We start from the raw sequence: 21,245 nt of genomic DNA on the forward strand, positions 1-21,245 counted from the left end.
CAGTTCAGATGAAGCCCAACTTCCATTAAAACTCCTACAACCCTAAGTCTTCCCTATCAATTGGCTTCCCTCATTTCACCCCATTAAATTCACACTTTGAGTAAAAAAATTTGCTAGGGTTATTCCTAGCAACCAGAGAAAAAATTTGATATAATTCAAACTCTTAAAAGTTATGCAATGGAAGATAGAAACTAAGATCTTGAAATCTGTATGTGAATCCAGTATCTCAACTCTAAATTAGCAAGCTGCAAATTTTTCATAAAATTTATGTTTATACTTCATTTGGAAATAGTATAAATTCTCATAAAACCTGTCATTATTATTATTATTTTGGTACCAGGGATTGAAGTCAGGGGTACTCTACGACTGAGCCACATTTCCAGCCCTATTTTGTATTTTATTTAGTGATAGGGTCTCACTGAGTTGCTTAGCTTCTTGCCCCTGCTGAGGCTAGTTTTGAACTCTGATCCTCCTCCCTCACCCTCCTGTGATGCTGGGATTACAGGCATGCACCACTACACCTGGCTAAACCTGTCATTATTTTTTCCTGGTTAGCATAAAAGAGCTCAATTCATGCAAAAAAATAAAAAGAAAAAAATGAAAGAAAAAAGAATGATCAGAAGAAAAATCCTCCAGACAGAATGCAAAAGAAAAATAACATGTAAGGAAAGGCAAACAAACTCAAAAAAAACCAAACAAACAAACAAACAAAAAAAACCCAAAACCCAATAATTGAAGACTGTTTCAATTTAACAAAGGAAAAAAAATTATATTCAGAATTGGTGAGATTTGAAGATAGATGCATAATCATATTTTATCAACATAAACAAATACAAAAAATGTATGAAATTGAATATTTAATATTTTTCTTAGGTGGCCTGTATAAAAGTAGAGATTTCTTGATGCCACCAAATGTCCATTATCCTGTTCCTCCTCTGTAACAGAATGCTGGGCAGTATGACCTGGTAGAGTATTATATTTACCAGGTTGCCTAGTATAATTATTATAGTTATTACTATAACCTATAAGCACTTTTGAGACTTCCAGGAAAAGTCTACAAAAGCAAGGACAAGTGACTTCTCCTTTCATCTGTTTTATGTGCTGCTTTGGACCTGGAATATAGATTGATGGCTAGAAACCTTGCAGCAAATCTGAACCCTGAGATGACTGTGAGGATAAAAGCCATGGATTTAGAAGATGTTTACAGCGCAATCATGCCAGCTGTTTACAATATGTTTTACAAAACCAAAAACTGTTTTTTAGTTTTTTTTAGTCACTGTTTTTTAGTTTCTTGTGTTCATTGATGGACAAAATTACTAACATTGCTTATATATGTGTAGAGAACAAAATAATAAAAGAAAGGAGGGGAAACAATAGAAATATGCAAAGATTATAGATATAATTCAAGAGATATGTTGGCTGTTCATTTCACCCACTTGATATAAGATAAAGCATTATTTGTTGAAAACTGGCTTAATACAACAATCAAAACAATTTGAGTTTCATGTTAGTACCAATTAGGCTATCCAACCACTGACAATTTTCTTAACAAATAATCTATAAGATACCCAAATATAAATTGAAGTTCAGATAAACAGGGATTATTTTTATGTCATATTTAAAATAAAAAATTTATAGTGTACATAAAATATGGAACTCTTCAGTAAAATTGTATGTTACCTAGCAACTTTACCTGGAAAGTCATTAAAAGTCATAATAATATATATTGCACAAGACTTTTCCAAATATATTGTATTTTTTTTTTTTTGTACCAGAGATTGAACTCAGGGGCACTCAACCACTGAGCCACATTACCAGCCCTATTTGGTATTTTATTTAGAGACCAGGTCTCACTGAGTTGGTTAGTGCCTCGCTTTTGCTGAGTCTGACTTCAAACTTGTGATCCTCCTGCCTCAGCCTTCCAAACACCACTGGGATTATAGGCATGGGCCACTAATCCTGGCAAATACATTGTATTTTTATGGGAGCTTGACAGTTGGAATTACATATAATCAATAATGTCATAATGAATTTAGCTGCTTATAATAATGGGTGAAATAACATTATTTTATATTATTGAATATTATAAAAAAAATTTCTTATTACAGGTGAAGAAACTGAAATTTAAGTTTATTTGATATATTTATTTTAGTTACATAGCTAAGAATTGGTACCAAATTACATTGGTGTGATGTAATTTCATTTCAATGTTGAATTTACACCAGATTATAATATAACTTAAAGAATGATGAATAAATATAGATATTAAAAACAAGACATAAAAAATAAGTGTTAGATTTTTTAACTAATTTACCTGAAGTGAAAATACAGCAAAATAAAAAAATTAGGCTATCCAACCACTTATTGACAATTTTCTTAGTAAGGTACCCTATCGAAAACAATGCCATTTTTCAACTCCTCCCTTTTCTTCACACCTGACTGCTAATAATGTCAATCAATTCTACTTTCTCTTCCCACATTTGTCTTAAAAATATATCTTTGTCTCTATGCTTGTCCCATCTCCCTTGAATAATTTTCCCTAACTAAAATAACTTGCAAACAAGGAACCAAAAAAAAAAAATCCAATTAGTTTTTTTCAGGAATTTGGGCAGAAAGAGGATTGAGGTCATGCATAGAGATGAATTCATTTAGCTGAATGAATACAATGGCATATTTTTAGAGCTGGGATTAATTAAAGATTGCTAACCAAAAAATAAGATAACACAATTCCTAAAATTACATTAAATCAATTTTTTTTCTCCTATTTGAATGGCTATTATGATTGGGAAAAATTTAAATCCAGCATTTCCTAGGAATTTCTAATCTCTCCTAGTATTATGTGGACCCTACAAATAAATTTCTCCTCTTTTACTCAGGGTCAGAACACCTGTGTTCTTGAAATATGTAGAAAGAAAGAAGAAAGAAAAAGAGAAGAGGAAGAAGGAAGAGAAGACAAAAATGAGACACAGTTTAATTGAAAGTTTACAATGTGTGTTATGTAGTGTCAAAAGCTTTAGAATGTTTTATCTCATTAATTCTCACCAAAAAAATAAGTTAGTTCTACTGTTATCTTTGTTTCACAGATACATGAGCTTAGGTACAGAAAGTTTACACAACTTGCTTGAGGTCACATCACTCCTAAGTGACTGAAGATTAATTGCAAACTAGAAAATCTGAGTCTAAAGCCTATCTTGCAAACCAGTGTTATACATGCTCCTGTAGTTCACTGGTATGCTTTTGATCATTTGATGCAAAAATGAAGGCAGGCAAAATGAAAGACTCCAAACATCAATTGAATTTCAATTAGTCTCACATATAATAGAATATGACAAATCTATTTGTAATCTATAGGATCCAGAATTATATAGATATGCTTTCCAAAGGGCAGCAGAAAACTACAGAATAGATCAGTTTCATGAGGCGGTTAAACAACTCTTGATCTAGAATTAATCAGGCAATGTAAAAACCACAGTCCTTACTACTACTTATTACCTCGATGACCTTGAGTAAACAACTAAGTATATCTCTTACTATAAATCTTCACCTGTGTAAATGGGCATATGATTCTCTGCTTCATGGAGCTGTTTTAGAGCTAATGAGGTAATTGGACAATGTGACGTGATATGAATAATCCTATTAAGGGATTAAAATTACTTATGCAGTTCAAGGAAGGGGGATTAAAAGTGTACTCATTCAGTTTTTTCTGCATTTGGAAATGGGAGTAAGCTGATTTAAAAGATAAGAAGTACTTATGCTTTTAAAATGCAACTAAGTTATTTTAATTGTTTGGAATTAGAATGTAAACATAAGTAAAAACATACTGAATTCTACTTAATATACATATTAAAAAATAAATAAGGATATTGTATATGTCACTGCTTCCATTGGCATGAGAGGCACACTGTTTCTAATATCTTAGAGAATAAGACATCATTCTCCATTACCTCCTTGAGGAAAATTCTGTAAATTAGAGAACTTCTATCAAAATAATAAAAAAATTGGAGAAGACTCCTGATTTTTGAAATATTCTAAAACATTAAACAAGAACATTAAGAGAAATAAAATAAATAGGAATTTGAGATTGTATCTTCAGTCTATTTTCTGAGTTCTTTACAAAGCAATCAAAATTAAATGGAAATGATAGCTTTTTGAGTACTGCTCAAAAAATATGCAGATACCATAAAATTTCAAGATCAATAAGTCAAATGATTGCACCATACTTCAATTACACAGATACCCTGTAAGTGCACAATTTTTTAACTTTATCACCTAGGGTGATGTTCAGTTTTTGAACAGATAAGTGGTTAGAGTTGGTTTCTGTTTTTTTTTTTTTTTCTTCCCTTACCCTGGAGGGTATACCCAGTTAAAAGGAGTTTAGAATCTATATTCCTAGATGTACACCTCAATAAAGAAACATGTACCTCCATTCTGTTAAAAAAACATTTGTTTGTTTTGGTCAATATTTCTTTTTTCTAATACATTGTGAAATATTTGAAGTAAAATATGTCCTTATCCTCTTCTAACTTCAAGACCTTTAAATTGTTACTCACCCAAACAACATTGGACAGAGATTAAATGTTAATAATTATAGTGATTCAGACAGATATTTGGCATAGAAACATGATTTTGAGATGATTAAACAAGAATAGTAGAGTACAAAGTTTTTTGAACCATCTTCTTTTTTAAAAAAAAATTTTCCTTGTTCTACCCACTGGTTGAGAAACTGTCTTGCCCTTGCTTAAAAATAGTCCAGATCACTTTATATGAATTGTTTTGCTGCTTCTCAGCCTAGTGAAACCAGAACTAATCCCAGATTGTTGAATCAGAGTATTATAGATTTGTACCAAGTAATTCTTTCATTGAAAGCTATTTATGCCAGACAGAAATTTGAGTGCTTTCTAGAATGTGTACCATAGGCATCAGGAAACTATTCAGAAGTAATCACACTATGGTATTTTAAAAATATTTTCTTAGTTGTCAATGGACTTTATTAATATGAAGTGCTGAGAATTGAACCCAGTGCCTCATACATGCTAGGTAAGTGCTCTAACAGTGAACCACAACCCCAGCCCATGGTATTATTTTTAACATACTGTTTTCTTTAAAATTGATATAGGCCTATGTTAGAAATACAAGTAGAAAAAAAAAAGAAATCTCTTGGAAGTAAGTCTGAATACCATTCTTGACCTTATCCTCTTCCCTAGAATCATTTCATCCTGTGAGTCATTTTATAATATGGCTCTAGAAATTTTCTATAAATTAATCTATATATATATTTAAATTATGTATTACTTAAATTATATATATTTAAATAGAGATACATTTACATATATATAAAAATGAAATAGAAACATCCTAAAATAAAACAGGATATATCTTTACATAAACACACATGAATATATTTTCATATTAGCATATGTAAAAGGTATAAAATAACTCCGATATATACACATTCATACATGCCCTCATGTTTTCTATGGATGGTATTCTAATTTTTTATTCTCACAACACCATGAAGATGAACAATTTTATACATACATACTTGAGTTCACATGAGTGTATTTATAGAAAGAATTTCTAAATGTAGATTTCTTAGTGTATTTTCTCACTAACACATTGCCATATAATCTATGTATCACACTAATAATTTGGATAATTAAAAATGATCTGTGGTATACCTCCCAGCCAGTAGGATGGATACACTAATGTTCCAATGATTCTCTTCTATTCTACATCCACTACTAATTAAAGTTCACTAGACATCACAAAGCCTAGAATGCATCATGCTGCATATACACTTAATAAAGCACTTGTACTTATATACTCACATTGATGTCTTCCAAATCTAAATTATTTAGAATAATATTGTTCCTTTTCCAGATGATGGGGGGTCTCAGAGCTCCCTGAATGGCACAGCTCAGGACAGCACTTTGTCCCACAGTTGCTGCAGTAATGCTTAGTTTCTGATCTTCAGGAAGACTCAACTGGATCACCTCTGTAAAGATAAAGCATTAGTATATTGATGAGCATGTAATTTTGTAACATTAATTGGCATAAAGTTTCTGAATACCAGTGATTTGGGCTTTTAATTTGAATAAAAGATAAAAAAAGCTTGTGATAAAATGAAAAAAAGAGTAAACTGCTTCCAACTAAAGGTCAGAATGACATTTCAATTTAATTGATTGACAAGCATTCTCATGAGGCAAAAACTATTAAACATGAAATGAATATCAGAAGTAGAGTTATAATAAGCCTGGCAGATTGCACCCAAAAGAGAGATAAATTATTTAACTGCCAAATCAACATGTAGTGTGTCATTGGCATTGAAATAAAAATGATGTTGTTTATTCACTGATGGATTTATAATGTAGGTGAAGTGAGATCATTTCTGGCTGGCTTCAGAGAACAGTAGCAGAGCTGAATGGGTACAATGCTTCAGTATGCTGGGAAACATAAATCAACTGTGAAGAAATAAGATTTATTTGGGAAGTTGAAAGGGGGGAAAAATAAAAAAACCCAAAACGGTAGTTCACCAATAAAACAGCAATTGAGTGTAATTCTGTCAGCTGTCCTCATTAGTGTTGATAGAGTCACTTCCTGATCCTTAAATTTTAAAGTTAATATCATATTTTTAACTACCAAAATATATCTTTCTGTCAATAATTATGAAATATAAATATATTATTTGGAATTTGGATCTGAGCTGGGGATGTAGCTCAGAGTTAGTGTGCATATCCAGATGTGGGACATACTGTGTTCAATATACAGTGTACTGAAAAAAAAAAGCATGAAATTCTGAAAATTTTTGATTTGGTTTTCCTTTTTTGTTTTCATATAGTTTTTACAATGTGGGAAAATTAACAGCTATGTAATTGCCAATTAATCATCAGAGATGACTGGAATAATATTAATTATGATCCATGTGAAACTTGCCCTTTGGTTTCTTGTTGACATTCATAGACTCTAACTTGTCTACACAATAACTTAGTCTTACATTTTGACTTTGCTCAGTTTTAGCCAGGTTAGAAATATTGCAAATGATTATTCTTATTTAAATTTCAATATGAATGGGTGGAATAATTGTCCTTTGTGCTTTCATTATAGTTGATAATATTTTTCATAGGAACTGAGTGGAGAAACTAGTGTCATTTAATTGGGAATAAAATGATCACATGAAACCATTTCCATATCCTCCACAAAGACTCTCTTTCCTTTTACCATTCTACCTTCTTTTTGTCTTATTCTTAATCCTAATTTTATTTTTTGAGGGAAAAGACCTGTGCTAATCAAGTGAGTTTTATAGAATATAACTATTCTATGTTCTTTGTTTTTTGGTACCATCACAAACCACAATGCTAAAAGTGGCACATGTTTTTGCACCAGAAGGCCATGATTAAACATTAAATCCACAGTCACCCCATTATCATGGTAAGTATTAATGTTAAATGACCTATGAGTTTTCCCAACTGGCTGACACATTGTTTTCTGATGAAAATAAGCAAAACTGGAATGACCATTCATATTCTCTTATTCACAGTTTACTCTACAAATCTATGTCATCACTATTTTCTGTTGTCAAAGAAGGGGGCAGAAACATTCATTAAACTAAAAAATTCTACTGGAGAGAAGGTCGGCCCAAATTGTTCATTAGTTCATAGAAAAGCAAAAATAGCAGATGGGTAAAAAAAAAAGGTCAATAAGAACTTTGTATAATTATGATATTACAGACAGTTTAATTTCCATTAGTGATAACATGTTCACATTCCCATTTTATCTTAATGCTTCGTGGGCAGTACAGAGAATATTTTCTTATATATGCATTCTGTTACATGTATATATTTATACTCACATATATACACACAGTCACATACTTGCACACACACACACACACACACACACACATATATATATATATATATACATATATATATACAGATACATGAATAAGTACATATAATGACTAAAAAGGAAATACATTTAACTAGTTAGAATTAGGAACCATTTGAAATTTGCAGATTGTTTACATTTTTTTAAATTAAAAACTTACAGAGAGAACACAAAGTAATAGCATCATGGAAAACATCATATACAAATTATCAATAATTTTGCTTCTATATTCCTGAATTACAGCTTCTTGCTCCTCACTAAATTATGTAAGAGACAATGGGAACACTGATCTTAAAACAGCATGATAACCTAGGATATTCCAGCATTTAGAAATACAGTTGGTACTAAGTCACCCTGGAATCTCTTCACTAAACTCCTGCATCTGGAACTAAGCTTCTGGCTATTTGAATAATTTTTATTTTTTATAGTTATATGACAGAAGGATAATTAGATAATATGATATCTTAAAATAAAGGCTGAAGTTTGGTATAACACTATGCGGTAGATCTTCCTAAATTGTATTTTTTAGAGGATTCATAATCATAATAAAGAATTGCTGAAACAGGGAATAATATCATGCATACAAAAATTTTCTTTAATTGGAAGACTATATTTAAAAAAATATTTAAAACTTGTCTAGTTAATATGCACTATTGACTAATTATATCCATTTTGAAAATTCTTCTTTTTTTGTTTTTTGCCTATTTCATGCTGCAGGTTTCACCTCCATGTTAGATTATATAGAACTTCATACACAAAACCAATAATTTTCACTGGCTACTACTCTAAACCAAATGCTCATTGCTTTAAATAAATTTAGCAGATAGATTTCTTTTAGCTACACGCTAAAAGAAATTTGAGACTGACATGCTCAACACTCCTAGTCTTTTTGTTGTTGTTGTTGTTCTTTTTTGCGATGGGGGTGTACTAGGGATTTAACCCAGGGTACTTCACCATGGGTTGACATCCCCAGTCTTTTTTATTTTTGGTTTTGAGACAGGGTGTGCTAAGTTGCTGAGGCTGCTCTAGAACTTGCCATTTTTCTGCCCCAGCCTCCCAAATTGCTGGGATTACAAGGCCTGTGTTAGGGAACCTGGTGCCAGTCTTTTTGATAGTTTGTAACCAATACACATTTATCTCACAAATGTTACAAATGTTAAATGTTTTTAATTTAAATTTCATTAAAAATGCTTTAATAATAAATGATGTGCTTATAAAAACATGTAAAGTTCATCAGTTATACACAAGTGGTCAATATATCCAGAAATTGTCTATTAACAACATGAAGCAATAATATGGATTGATCAATAACTATGGATTGAGCTGTAATCCAATAAAAATTGATTTTAAGTAGAATCATGTATCACATGATATTAAAGTATTATTTGTTACACTGATAAAGTTAAAAATGTTCAGAGTCAATTGAGAGGTGGTATTCAATGCTTTGAAATAATTTAGTATTTTAATGACTCACAAACTTTGTATCTTATTAAAAGCCATCTCAAGAACTCAAGGAAAGAAAGTGGGCATGGTGGCACACTCCTGTAATCCCAGCAAGTCAGAATGCTGAAACAAGAAGATTGCAAATTCAAGGCTAGCCTCAAAGATATGAAATACCCTATCTTAAAAAAAAAGTTAAAATGACTTGTTATATAGCCCAGTAGTATAGCACCTTGAATTCAATGCCCAGTACCAAAAACAATATAAAAAGTCAGAGTTCTGCTGTTGCCTCTGATCTCCTGTTTTAAAGATTATTAATGCCATTTTTAGTCCAGCTCTTTGCTTTTGATTAGGCAGGAAAATGAAAAGTAAAGCAAAATAGTTTCCTGACTATTCTAAATTTATTTTCTTTTCTACATATTCTCATCTTCACAAATTGGCTTAGGGGACTATTAATAATTCATTTTTAAAGTCACAAAAAATTGGAACTTTCTTTCAGAAGAAACTAAAGCCCCCAAATACAACTATTATGTAGTACAAATTAATCCTTGAAGAGGAACCACTTGTGGAAAATTAATTTTAATAGCACCTGGGTGATGGATGTGGTGATTGCAAGTTGGGGGGAAGATATAAAGTGATTTTAACATAGTATAGAAAATAATAGAATATTAGGAGTGAATCACATTGAAGTTAAAAAGAATGACTTATAACTTTGATTTATATCTTTAAAGTAAAGCTTTATTTATTTATTTATTGTAATAACAATAACAGAGTTTATCATAATAAGGATAATGTTATTTTAAATATTTATATACTTTCAAATTTCTATCTTTGGAGTTATGTTGAATATTTTATTGAATAATTTGTCCAATAACCCTATATCTAATTGACATGATTATGCTTATAATTCCTATTATAGAAATGAATTAAAAAATTTAACAGTAATATTTCCATATGACATGTACTTTTTCTTCCTCTACTCCAGTAAAAGACATTGCTAATTAAAAGCAGACAATAATATAATATTAAAACAGAAATAGATTATAAAAAGAATGAAATTTAGAAATCTTTGATGGAATAAATTATTATCATAATAAGACAACTTTTATCACACAATTACATGCTCTTTTAGCTAGGAAATTCTGGTGACATTCAAGAATGTTAAGAAATTCAAGAAACAGGTGCTACAAAAATAATTGTTAATGCTTACCTAATTTGGACAGGCTGAGATATAGACTAGCTTATTATAATTAAATGACTAAAAATTTAGACTAATTATGTATTCTTAAAATATTATGTGCTTTTCTAATAATATATAGAATAAAATTAAAATAAAACAATTAAAATATAATCTAGAAATTTATTTTGTTGGTAACATTGATCTAGATGATTCAGACAAACTCATCCACAAAAGAAATTTTAAAAGTACAGGAAATAGGCAACACTGGATTAAATATATATAATATATTCTTAAATACTTGAAAGAAATAACAAGATGGTAAGGAATTAACTGCCCAGCCTATATTGTAGTAAGCTTATACCTGGAATCATACATTCCTTGGAGGATTTTCCATATTGAGTAGGTGGCTGTGTGATGTCTAAGTGCTTTTATGGGACTTGATGTTCTTCCAGGCATATGAGATATGTAAAATAATAGATTACCCCTCTCTTGCTAGGACTTTAACATGGTAGGGTTAGTAATCCACCTTTATCTTGGTGTCTCATAAAAAAGGCAACCTTCCACTGTGGAGTAAGTTAATATCATTACATACATCTAAACATTGTTATAAAAAATGTATTTCTAATACCTGTCAAATTATCAATTGTAACAGCACACAAAGAGAGAAGGCAGCATGATCAGAGAAGCAAAAACAGAATCAAACAGCAGTCACAAATACAAGACTGTAAAACTTACTATATTTATTTTTTTTAATAAAAGAATAGAGGTTTTTGACAATGAACTCAGGTCTTAAAAAATCACATTACAGGTTTGTAAAAGCACCAAGCAGACACTGTAATAAGAGAAATTAATTATTAATTTTTACATGAAGAAAAGCAGAAAGACAAAGTTTGTTTTTTTTAAAGAAAGCTAGTAAAAATAGGTTTCAGTGGAAACCCAAAGTGAGAAAATGGTATTAAAATAGCATTTAAAGTAAATGGTAGCTGTGAGTTTTTCATAAATGTAAAAGACACCAATCAATATATTAAAGAAGCTTTTCAAATCTCAAGCTAAGCAAATAGAAAACTACACTAATGCACACCTAGAGTAAAATCAGAGAAAATCAAAGAGAAATAATGAAGTAATAGGAATTAAAAATACCTATTATCTATATAGTAAGAAGAATTAGAAAGAAAATATTTCATTAACAAAAGCAGAAACAAGACAGTGAGATAATAAACTAGACATGATGGCACAAGACAAAACCAATGATGGAATTGTATACACACAAAATTAAAATAAATATCTTTTCAAAAAGATGAAAGAAAAAGAAAGAGAGAAAGAAAAGAGGAAGGGAAAATGCATTTCCAAATTTGTCTTAGTAAACTCTGAGGGATGTTCTTCAGACAGAAGGGAAATGGTCCTTGATGGAAATTCAAGGAAGCAAGAGGGAAAGAAAGCAAAAAAAAAAAAAAAAAAAAAAAACAAGTGCTTTAATATGAATGTGGAAGTTGAACATTAAATTTGATATTTCAAGAATGACTGATAATGAGTACTTCCTCCAACATAGCATAGGAAAAGATTCTTAAACACCACATAAAGTACTTATATAAAGAAAATAATTTGTAAGTTTGATTACATATAATTTAGTATTGTTTCATCTAAATATACTAGAAGAGACAAAAACACAAATCAGCAAGGAGGATGTCATTACTGTGACCCACAAATCAAATAAGGTTTCATATGCAAAATAAAGATCTCCTACAAAATCAATAAGAAAAAGTCAAAAAACTAAAGAAAATAATCAAGAAGAAACTTGAACAAATGCTCCATGAATTAGTCAACACATAAGGCTAACAATAATCAGAAAAAAAATAGTTCTTAACCATCTATGTAATTGTGGAGATGAAACTTTAAGCCAAAACCTTTCATATTGGCATAAATATAAAAGTTTAGTGATAATAAACAATGGAAAGAATATGGGAAAACATTCTCACGTATCTTGAACAAGAGTTAACTTGCATGTAAATTTTCCTTCCCCATTAGTAAATGAAGCCTTGTCTATGCAGAATCACCTGGGAAACTCATGTTTCCAGGGACCAAATTATCCATATGATTTTTTCAGAGTTCAGACATAGAATAGGCAGTGTTATTAAAGCAGAAATGGTAATGATAATGAATAACTTTTCATATACTCTATAGAGAAAAAAGGAAAATTCAAATGGGGAGAAGCGTCTAGAAAGATATGAGATAAATGAATACTAAATTTGTCCTAAGGAGAGCACAGCCAGTAAAATTCCAAAGATGCAATTATGAATGGAATTATTTCTGCAAAATTTCTTAAAGTGTTAAGGAGTTGTAATCATAAGTACAAATAATATTATTTAACAACTAAAGTAAAAAGTAATTTCTTCCAATAGCATTGATGAGATTGAGATGTTATGAAAAGCTATGAATAAAAACTGTCTTTTCTATAAAACGATAAAACAAAGATTCTTCTGTGAAATTGAAATTTCAGTTTTAATTCTGTTTACAACTCTGTAATTAGGACGGACAATATTATATTACAGACAGGATTATGTTTTGATATTACTTCAAATACTTAAACATACTAACAATAGTAAGCCTCACTTTCTTTTTAATTTGTGATTTTTATATTACTTTAATAGTCTTATAAATATAGTACAATTGTGATTCAATTTTTCTGTTCAATTTTATTTAATTTGTCCCTTTTGACTGAATTTTGTATGGGTAAATTTTAGTCTAATCATGCAGTAATATGCATGACATTAACAACTTGGTAAAGAATTCCTTTTTTATGTAGAATAATTTCCTTTTGAAACCTGACCCAACAAAAATTATATCCCACAGAGGGATACAATTAGGACATGAATAAAAACAAATGTGAGAATATATTGAGAACAAATTATTTGTCAGGCATGTTTTAAATATTTGATTTATTAAAATTTCATAACTTATATAAGGTAGATTCTGATCCTGATTTTATGTTTTATTTTTTTCTAATTTATCATGTGAGAAAGGTATAAATGAAACTTCAATATACATTTTATGAATATAATGGGGAATCTTCTCCAACACCTTATGAACATCAAATGCAAAACCAGGAATTTAAAGTTCGTGATCACAATGCATGAGAAGACAAAGATCCTGCCTCTGGACATTTTGTAAAGTATTCATTCTAAAAAGATTTTTTATTGAATGTACATATTACAAAAGACAAAGGATCAAAAATCAATATGATAACACTTTACCTTAGGAAATTATAAAAAGGAGAAAATTTAAACCCAAAGTAAGCAAGCCGAAAAAAAAATACATCCAATCAATAAGAATTGAGTAGAAATCATTGAAATTGAAAATAGAAAATTAGTAGGGAAAAAATATAAAAGCTGGTTATTTGAAAAGATAAAATTAATAAGACTCAAATCAGCCTAAGTAAGAAAAGAGTGGAAACATAAAAATTATTCACATTAGAAATAATACGTGGAACATCACCACATATCTTATAATAAAGAATAGTGCAACTCTATGCCCATAAATTTGATAACCCGGATGGTGTAGACAAACTTCTTGAAACACACAATCTGCTGAAATTCATACAATAGAAATAGAAAATCTAAATAAGCCTATGTCCATTAAAGAATTTGGATCATAAATTTGTTTTATAAAACAACAGTAGGCCCAAATGAGTTCAAGGGTGAGTTCTCCCAAACATATAAGGAACAAATTACGCCAATTCTCTGTATTTTCTTTCAAAATCGAAAAGCAAAGGGACATATTTCTTAACTCATTTCATGGTGCTAGCTTTACCCTAATACCCAAACCAGAGAACAATAATAAAAAAATTCAGAACAATATCTTTTATGAGTATAGACGAAAAATCTTCAACAAAATATAATTAAATCAAATCTAACAACCTATAAAAATTAAACACCAAGATCAAATGTAATTATTCCAGGCATTTAGGATTTGTTCAGCATTCAGAAAAATTAGTGTAATCGATCCTATTAATGAGCTACAGAAAAAAATCACACAATTTTATCAATATTCACTCAGAAAGCATTAAACAAAATCTAACATTAATTCATGATAAGAAACACTAAGGGAACTAGCAATGAAGAGTAACTTATTTAAATTGTCCCTGCAGAACATCCAAAAGAATCCACAAAACTATTCCTGCATTTCATTGTATAAGGCTAATATATGAAGTTAATCACGTTGTTATATATCAGCAACAAGTGAAACCTGAAATTAAAAACATGATACCATTTGCATTAGCACCCCAAAAATAAAATAATCAGGTACAAATTTAGCAAAATATCTAAAATTTCTATGATAAAATTATAATTCTTATTAAGAAAATCAGAATGACTAAATAAATATAAAGATATTATATGTTTACAGAGAGAAAGACATTAGATCTTATGCAGATTTCAGTTTTTCCCAACTTGATATATTCAATATGATCCCAATAAAAATCCTGGAAAATTATTTTCTAGATATAAAAAATGATTCTGAAGTTATATAGAAGCAAAAGATCCAGGAGAACAACCAACAACATTGAAGAAGAAGATCAAAATTGGAAAATAGACATTACCTAACTTCAAGACTCACTATAAAAGTAGTCATCAACATGGTATGGTATTGGTGAAAGAATAGGCAAGTATATCAGTGGAATAGAGTAGAGATCCTAAAATAGACCCACATCAATATAGTGAATTGATTTTGAAAAAGAACAAAATGTATGCAAGGCAGGAAAGATAATCTTCAACAAATGATGTTGGAACCATAGGACACAGTTAGAAAAAAAATCTAGTTCTAAACTTATATTATTCAAAGAAATTAATTAAAATTTGCTTGCAGGCAGGTCTAAATATAAAATAAGCAAAACTATAAACTTCTAGAAGATAAGGAAAGAAAAAAATCTATGTCACCTTTGGTTTGATGATGTAGTTTTAAATAGAACACCAAAGATGTGATATTCAAAATATAATTTATAACTTAATCTCATTAAAATTATTTTTTCCTTTGTCAAAGACATGATAAAGTGAATTAAAAGAAAACCCACAGACTAGAAGAAAATATTTGCAAAGACATATCTGTTAAGGAGTGTTTTCCAAAACATACAAAAAAAGAACTCTAAAACACAACAATATGAAAACCAATGATGTAGTTAAAATGGCCAAAGAACTTAACAGACACTTCATTGAAGATGATGTATATATGTGTGTGTATGTGTATATATTATATATGTATATAATATATACACAAAAAAGTGTTGCACCTTATATGTCATATGTCATGTCATCAGGTAAATGTGAATTAAAACAATAGTTGCCAATGCACGCCTATTAGAATGACCAAAATAATCAAGATATTGAGCAATAGGAACTAATTGCTAGTGGGAACGCAAATTGGTACCACCAGTTCAGAAGAAGTTTTGGCGGTTTCTTCCCAAACAAAATATATTCTTGTCATATGATAAAATTGTGCTCCTTGGTATTTATCCCAATGAGTAGAAAATGTACATTCAGACAAAAACTTGAAAAAGGATGTTTATAACAAATATATTCACAATTGCCAAAACTTAGAAGCAACTAATATGTTCTTTAGTAGATGAATAGATAAATTATGGTACATACAGACCACACAATATATTAATGCTAAAATAAATTAGCTATAAAATAATAAAAAAGCATGGAATAGAATAAGCATATATTTCTAAGAAAACTTATATGAGAATATTATATACTGTGTTATTCCAGCTATATGGCAGTTGGAAAAGCAAAACTATGGAGACAGTAAAGAGATCAGAGGTTGCCAGGGGTTACAGGTGAGGCAGGGATAACAGAGGAATCACAGGGAACCTTCAGGGCAGTGAAACTACTCTTTATAAGGTTATAATGATGGACATAAGTCATTATACATTTCTATAAATCCAAGAGAAAACCCTCATGAAATCTTTGGACTTTATGGGATGTATGTATTACAAATAAAACACTCTGATGGAGATGTTGATAATGGAGAAACTGCATATGTAAAAGTTGAGCATGTGAGAAATCTTTCTACACCTGTAATTTTAAGATAAACTTAAAAGTGCTCTAAAAATAATGTATTATAAAAACTATATATCCTACCAACAATGAAGATTGGATGATGTGTACAATGAAAACATGAACTGAATTATCAACAAATCCTGGATTTGAATATGACACCAATGTCTCCTTCAATTTTATTTCTAATGCACACCACTGGAGGACTTGCATCAAGATATTAAAAGTCTGTTCATCTCAATTCTCCATCTTTAAAATAGAGACAGTGCCTAACTGTGAAGATTAATATGAAGATTATTTTTGGTGTTTTCTAAATGTTTATGAAAATAATTATTCTAGGCCTGGTCCTTAGTAAATTATTAATATACTGAGGTGTTAGTATTAATGAAGAGCTACTGATATGTTTATAGGTTAAGATAGGTGCTATTTTACCATATTTAGGAAGATAATATTATTACTTTGATAATTTATCATATGTTGTATCTTATATGGCCTCATTCTCAAAGATATTAATAAACCACAAGAAGAAAATTCAGGCTCATAACCCTAAGGCTGCTTATGATCTGCTTCAGTTCTAATCTAAAAAGGAACTAAGTGCCTTGAGGCTGAACATAAAGATATGTACATTAAATATTATGATAATCACTCTTCTACTTTAAAATTATGAAAGATATTAGTGAAATGTTGAAATAATTTGCTGGCATAAATAACCATATACAATTTGAGAGAGTTGGACAATATTGTCTAATTTATAAACTATCGAGTATATAAAGTACTGAATTGCTTTGCTATCTTTAATGTATTTTTTAAATTTTAGTATGTTCATTTACAAATGGTATTTAATATATTGCATATACATTTGACAGAAAGACATTAGTATGAGCTTGCTATGAATACTCATTGGCTGTGTAGGTAAACAACCAGTCAATCAATACCCATCTCCAATATATTAGAAAAGTGCTTTGGTACTATGTTAAAAAGCTATTACAGATAAAATGAAAGGTTTTCATCCTGTGTTCATTCCTGCAACTTATCTAAGGAAACCCTAGGGCACTAGAGTTGGAGTCAATCAAATCACACATAACTTGCTATGTCTTTAATAAGTTTAAATTTTTTCACTCTATTTAGGTGACAGAAACATCAGACATAGTTACATTAACAAACTGTCTCCTATATGTGGTGAAATAGAATTTGCGCCTATCAGATTAAAAAATACTTTAATATTATTTTCTGAATTAAAATAATTCAGCTAAAAGAGATATGTTTGTCTAATAACACACTGCTTTAACAGATAAAACTGAAACTAGAATCCAGAGACTTTGTCTTCACTATGAAATTTTACAGAGTTGGAAACTCTCAAGTATGTTACAGCAAATGGATGTGAAAGATGGGGAATTAGAGTTCGCTTTTCATTTTGGCAGCTCTTCACCGGGTCCAGAGACTAGCACTCAGCTATGCAAATCCAGAAATAAATTTAACAATTCATCCAGAATTAATTAGGCTATTGAGGATTGACTGAGCTAATCAAAATCACAGAATACCTTTGTTTGTGCTGAAATACCTATTTATCCAGTTATAATGGGAAAAGCATCAGGTTTAGACACTATTGTCAGCTATGAGCCTGGGAATCTCCCTTCTAATGCACAGGTCAAAAGCTTCACAAGATTGATGAACAGAAAATTACAAAAAAGGGAGTTGGCTATTCTCAAGGCAGTCAAAGTCTAATCAACTAATGAATTGCCCTTTTCAACTCTAAAGACATTTCTGTCTAATGAGCCATTCTTTTTCTTGTCACCTTCAAGTTTATTGACAAATTCTTAGTCCTTAGCCTTTGTTTTACACTAAGCATATCCCTGTGTGCGTTCAATTAAAGTATTAACTCAGGTAAATTATAAAAAAAATGGGTTTATTAAAATCTTCTTCAGATCAGTAAATATTCCCAGGATCTTGGGCTTGGCAAATTACGCCCATGAACCAAGTTTGGCCTGTCACTTATTTTTGTAAAAGAACTTGTATTGGAACACAGCCAAACACATACATTCCTGTACTTTCTATGCTACTGTCTAGGGCTGCTTTTTAGCTATATAGGTAATGTGGATTAGTGCTACTGACACTCCAAATATTTAAAGCCTAAAATATTTCTGTACAACTTTTCAGAAGTTGCCTCTTCAGTGAAACTCTAGTTGCCTACTTGGATATTTACTTATAAGTTATTTAAATATGATCTGTTGAATTCTGCTCATTCTTCAGGTTCAAGACACTAAACATAAGACAATTACACAGAGCATACATAAAAATTGCTCTCATTTTATATGTGGAGAAGCCATAAGTTACATGTGCATTTTTTAAACTATCTTTGAGCCTTCTATAAATCATGGAACAGGATGAATTTTTACAATAACTATGACAATTGCTATTCCCAAAGTCTCACACAAACGAAAAAGTAACTCAAGTTTGTCATGTCTAAATGTATTTCTAGTTGCTGATAGTAGTATTCTACCAGGTCTATTTCTTCTGAGCCTGTCATACAGAACAATTATCATTTTTTTTCTCTCTCTTCTTAACAGCCAATCAAAATACAAATTCCGAGGGTTAATGTTCAGTCAGAAGAAAAGCAATCTGATTGTCCCATGTAAATCACTAACTCATCTGAGCAGTTTTGATTCCTCAACAGTATACACATTTTAATAGCGAACATTTCAGTTCAAATGTGTCTTTATCCACAAAAAAAGTTTAACAGAAGTGCTTTCAAGAATGAAAAACTTCCATGTGACCCTTATCAGGATATATATCTCTAGGTATGTCTAGCACCCCATTTTAGGAATCATAGAGACTTAGATCTGATCAACTGCTTTCATTTTCCCCTGTTTCTCTAAACTGTGGGCAGATTTACTAAAATTAGTAAATTTTTGGCCGGTAACCTCAGAGCATTTACTCTAGAAGATTTGTGATCGTAAAGACTTTCTATATCTTCTTTTTTTTTTTTTTTTTTTAAAGAGAGAGTGAGAGAGGGGAGAGAGAGGGAGAGAGAGAGAGAGAGAGAGAGAGAGAGAGAGAGAGAGAGAGAGAGAGAGAGAGAGAGAGAGAATTTTTAATATTTATTTTTCAGTTCTCTGCGAACACAACATCTTTGTTGGTATGTGGTGCTGAGGATCGAACCCGGGTCGCACGCATACCAGGCGAGCGCGCTACCACTTGAGCCACATCCCCAGCCCAATATCTTCTTGAGATATGAATCTTTGTTCAGCCTCTTGCCTTATTTTATTTTTTACTTTTAGGTGGTTCTAGGGCTAGAATCCAAAGACTCAAATATACTAGGGAAGTCCTCTTCCATTGAGCTTACCCCAAACCCTTGAAGTTTTGTAATCCAGTACCTTATTTATCAAGAAGCTAAGAGCTATTCTGTTGAAATTTAACCATCAAGGAAGACAGAGCCTATATCTCAGTATTTGTGATAAGGAAGGAGAACACCTGTAATAATAGTAATTATTAATTACAAATGGCCTAATCCTGTCAACCAATCTCACCCAAATCCACAATATCTTCTAGCACTTTGCATTTGTTAATCCCAGTGATTAATAATTTGTCTTTTTCTTCAGCAGTGTGGACTTCTATTGTAATTATCTAGAATAGAGTCTCCTAGGCCTCTTTTCTGGTGGAATTTTTCTTTGATACAAACTGTCTCTGAAGAAGTTTCCAAGGAAGGGGAATTTGACTCAGGACAAAAGAATTCTTGGCATGCATTAAGGAAAATTTTTATCATGAATCAGAGACATGAAATTATTCAGGCAACCAGACTTCAATCAAGGAAGAATGCACACTATCTCAATTGAGAGATGTCTTTTGGGAAAAACAAGAAATACATAGTAGGTAGAGAAGGTGAGCCATGTAGAGAGTGAGAAAAATTTGGGGTAAATCAAGGAATACACACTCAAGGGAGAATATGAGCCATTTACAATAGGAGAGACAGGAACCCTTTATTCTATGGTGTTAATATTTTTAGATAATAGCTAGGGACTGGACTAGAGGTGGAGTTATGTGATTATACACTAGTTTTAGTAGTGCTTGCTAATTGCCCTCCTGTCTTATTACCTTTTGCAGGAAAGGGCATGGGCCAATGAGGAGGTCTGGGTCTCTCATGAATTGCTTGTTTTGCATTTTAAGGTTTATGGATTAAAAGGTTTTCTGCATTGTTTATGGTCATGGGCATTTCTCTTTTGAGATTCAATACGTATCTTCTTTTTTCTGCCAAATTCCTATGTCAAAACCAGGTTTTTGGTTTTCCCATATCCTATCTCAAAACAGGTTTCTATTTCTAACAAAATACGAGTTGTCCTCATTTATTTTCATCTCTACAATGCACTTGTTGCCACACCATGATAGCTTTATTAAAACAGGCAGGTACAATAGGTAGACATGAGCAGATGGAGGAAGAAGAAATAGTGTTCACCTCATCTTGAGTGATACAAAATCACTGAATCTTGGGTGACAGAAACCCCATCCATAAACTGGCCCCCTTTATGCTCAGAAACTACTTTCTTAAACTACATAAACTGGGTGGAGCCAGTTTAAAGGACCATTCCACTTTCAAAACAGGCACAGAAAACTAAAGCATCATCATTTGGGGGACCTCAGTTCATTGTAATTTTCATCATGACTTTAAAGCTACATAGATTTCACTTAGATTT

General features: G+C 30.9%; 1 protein-coding gene across 3 annotated transcripts in view; it reads right to left on the reverse strand.

Moving 5' to 3' along the window:
* The window catches only part of LOC113200259 (follistatin-related protein 5), a 737,045-nt gene that overhangs the window by 239,209 nt on the left and 476,591 nt on the right, over nt 1-21,245 (reverse strand). For all 3 annotated transcript variants that reach the window (XM_077803465.1, XM_077803464.1, XM_077803463.1), the window contains exon 6: nt 5,829-5,995. In XM_077803465.1, the coding sequence (XP_077659591.1) occupies nt 5,829-5,995 (167 nt within the window). The remainder of the gene's footprint in view (nt 1-5,828; nt 5,996-21,245) is intronic.

This window comes from Urocitellus parryii, chromosome 10 (genome assembly GCF_045843805.1).
Source record: "Urocitellus parryii isolate mUroPar1 chromosome 10, mUroPar1.hap1, whole genome shotgun sequence".
Lineage (NCBI taxonomy): Eukaryota > Metazoa > Chordata > Mammalia > Rodentia > Sciuridae > Urocitellus > Urocitellus parryii.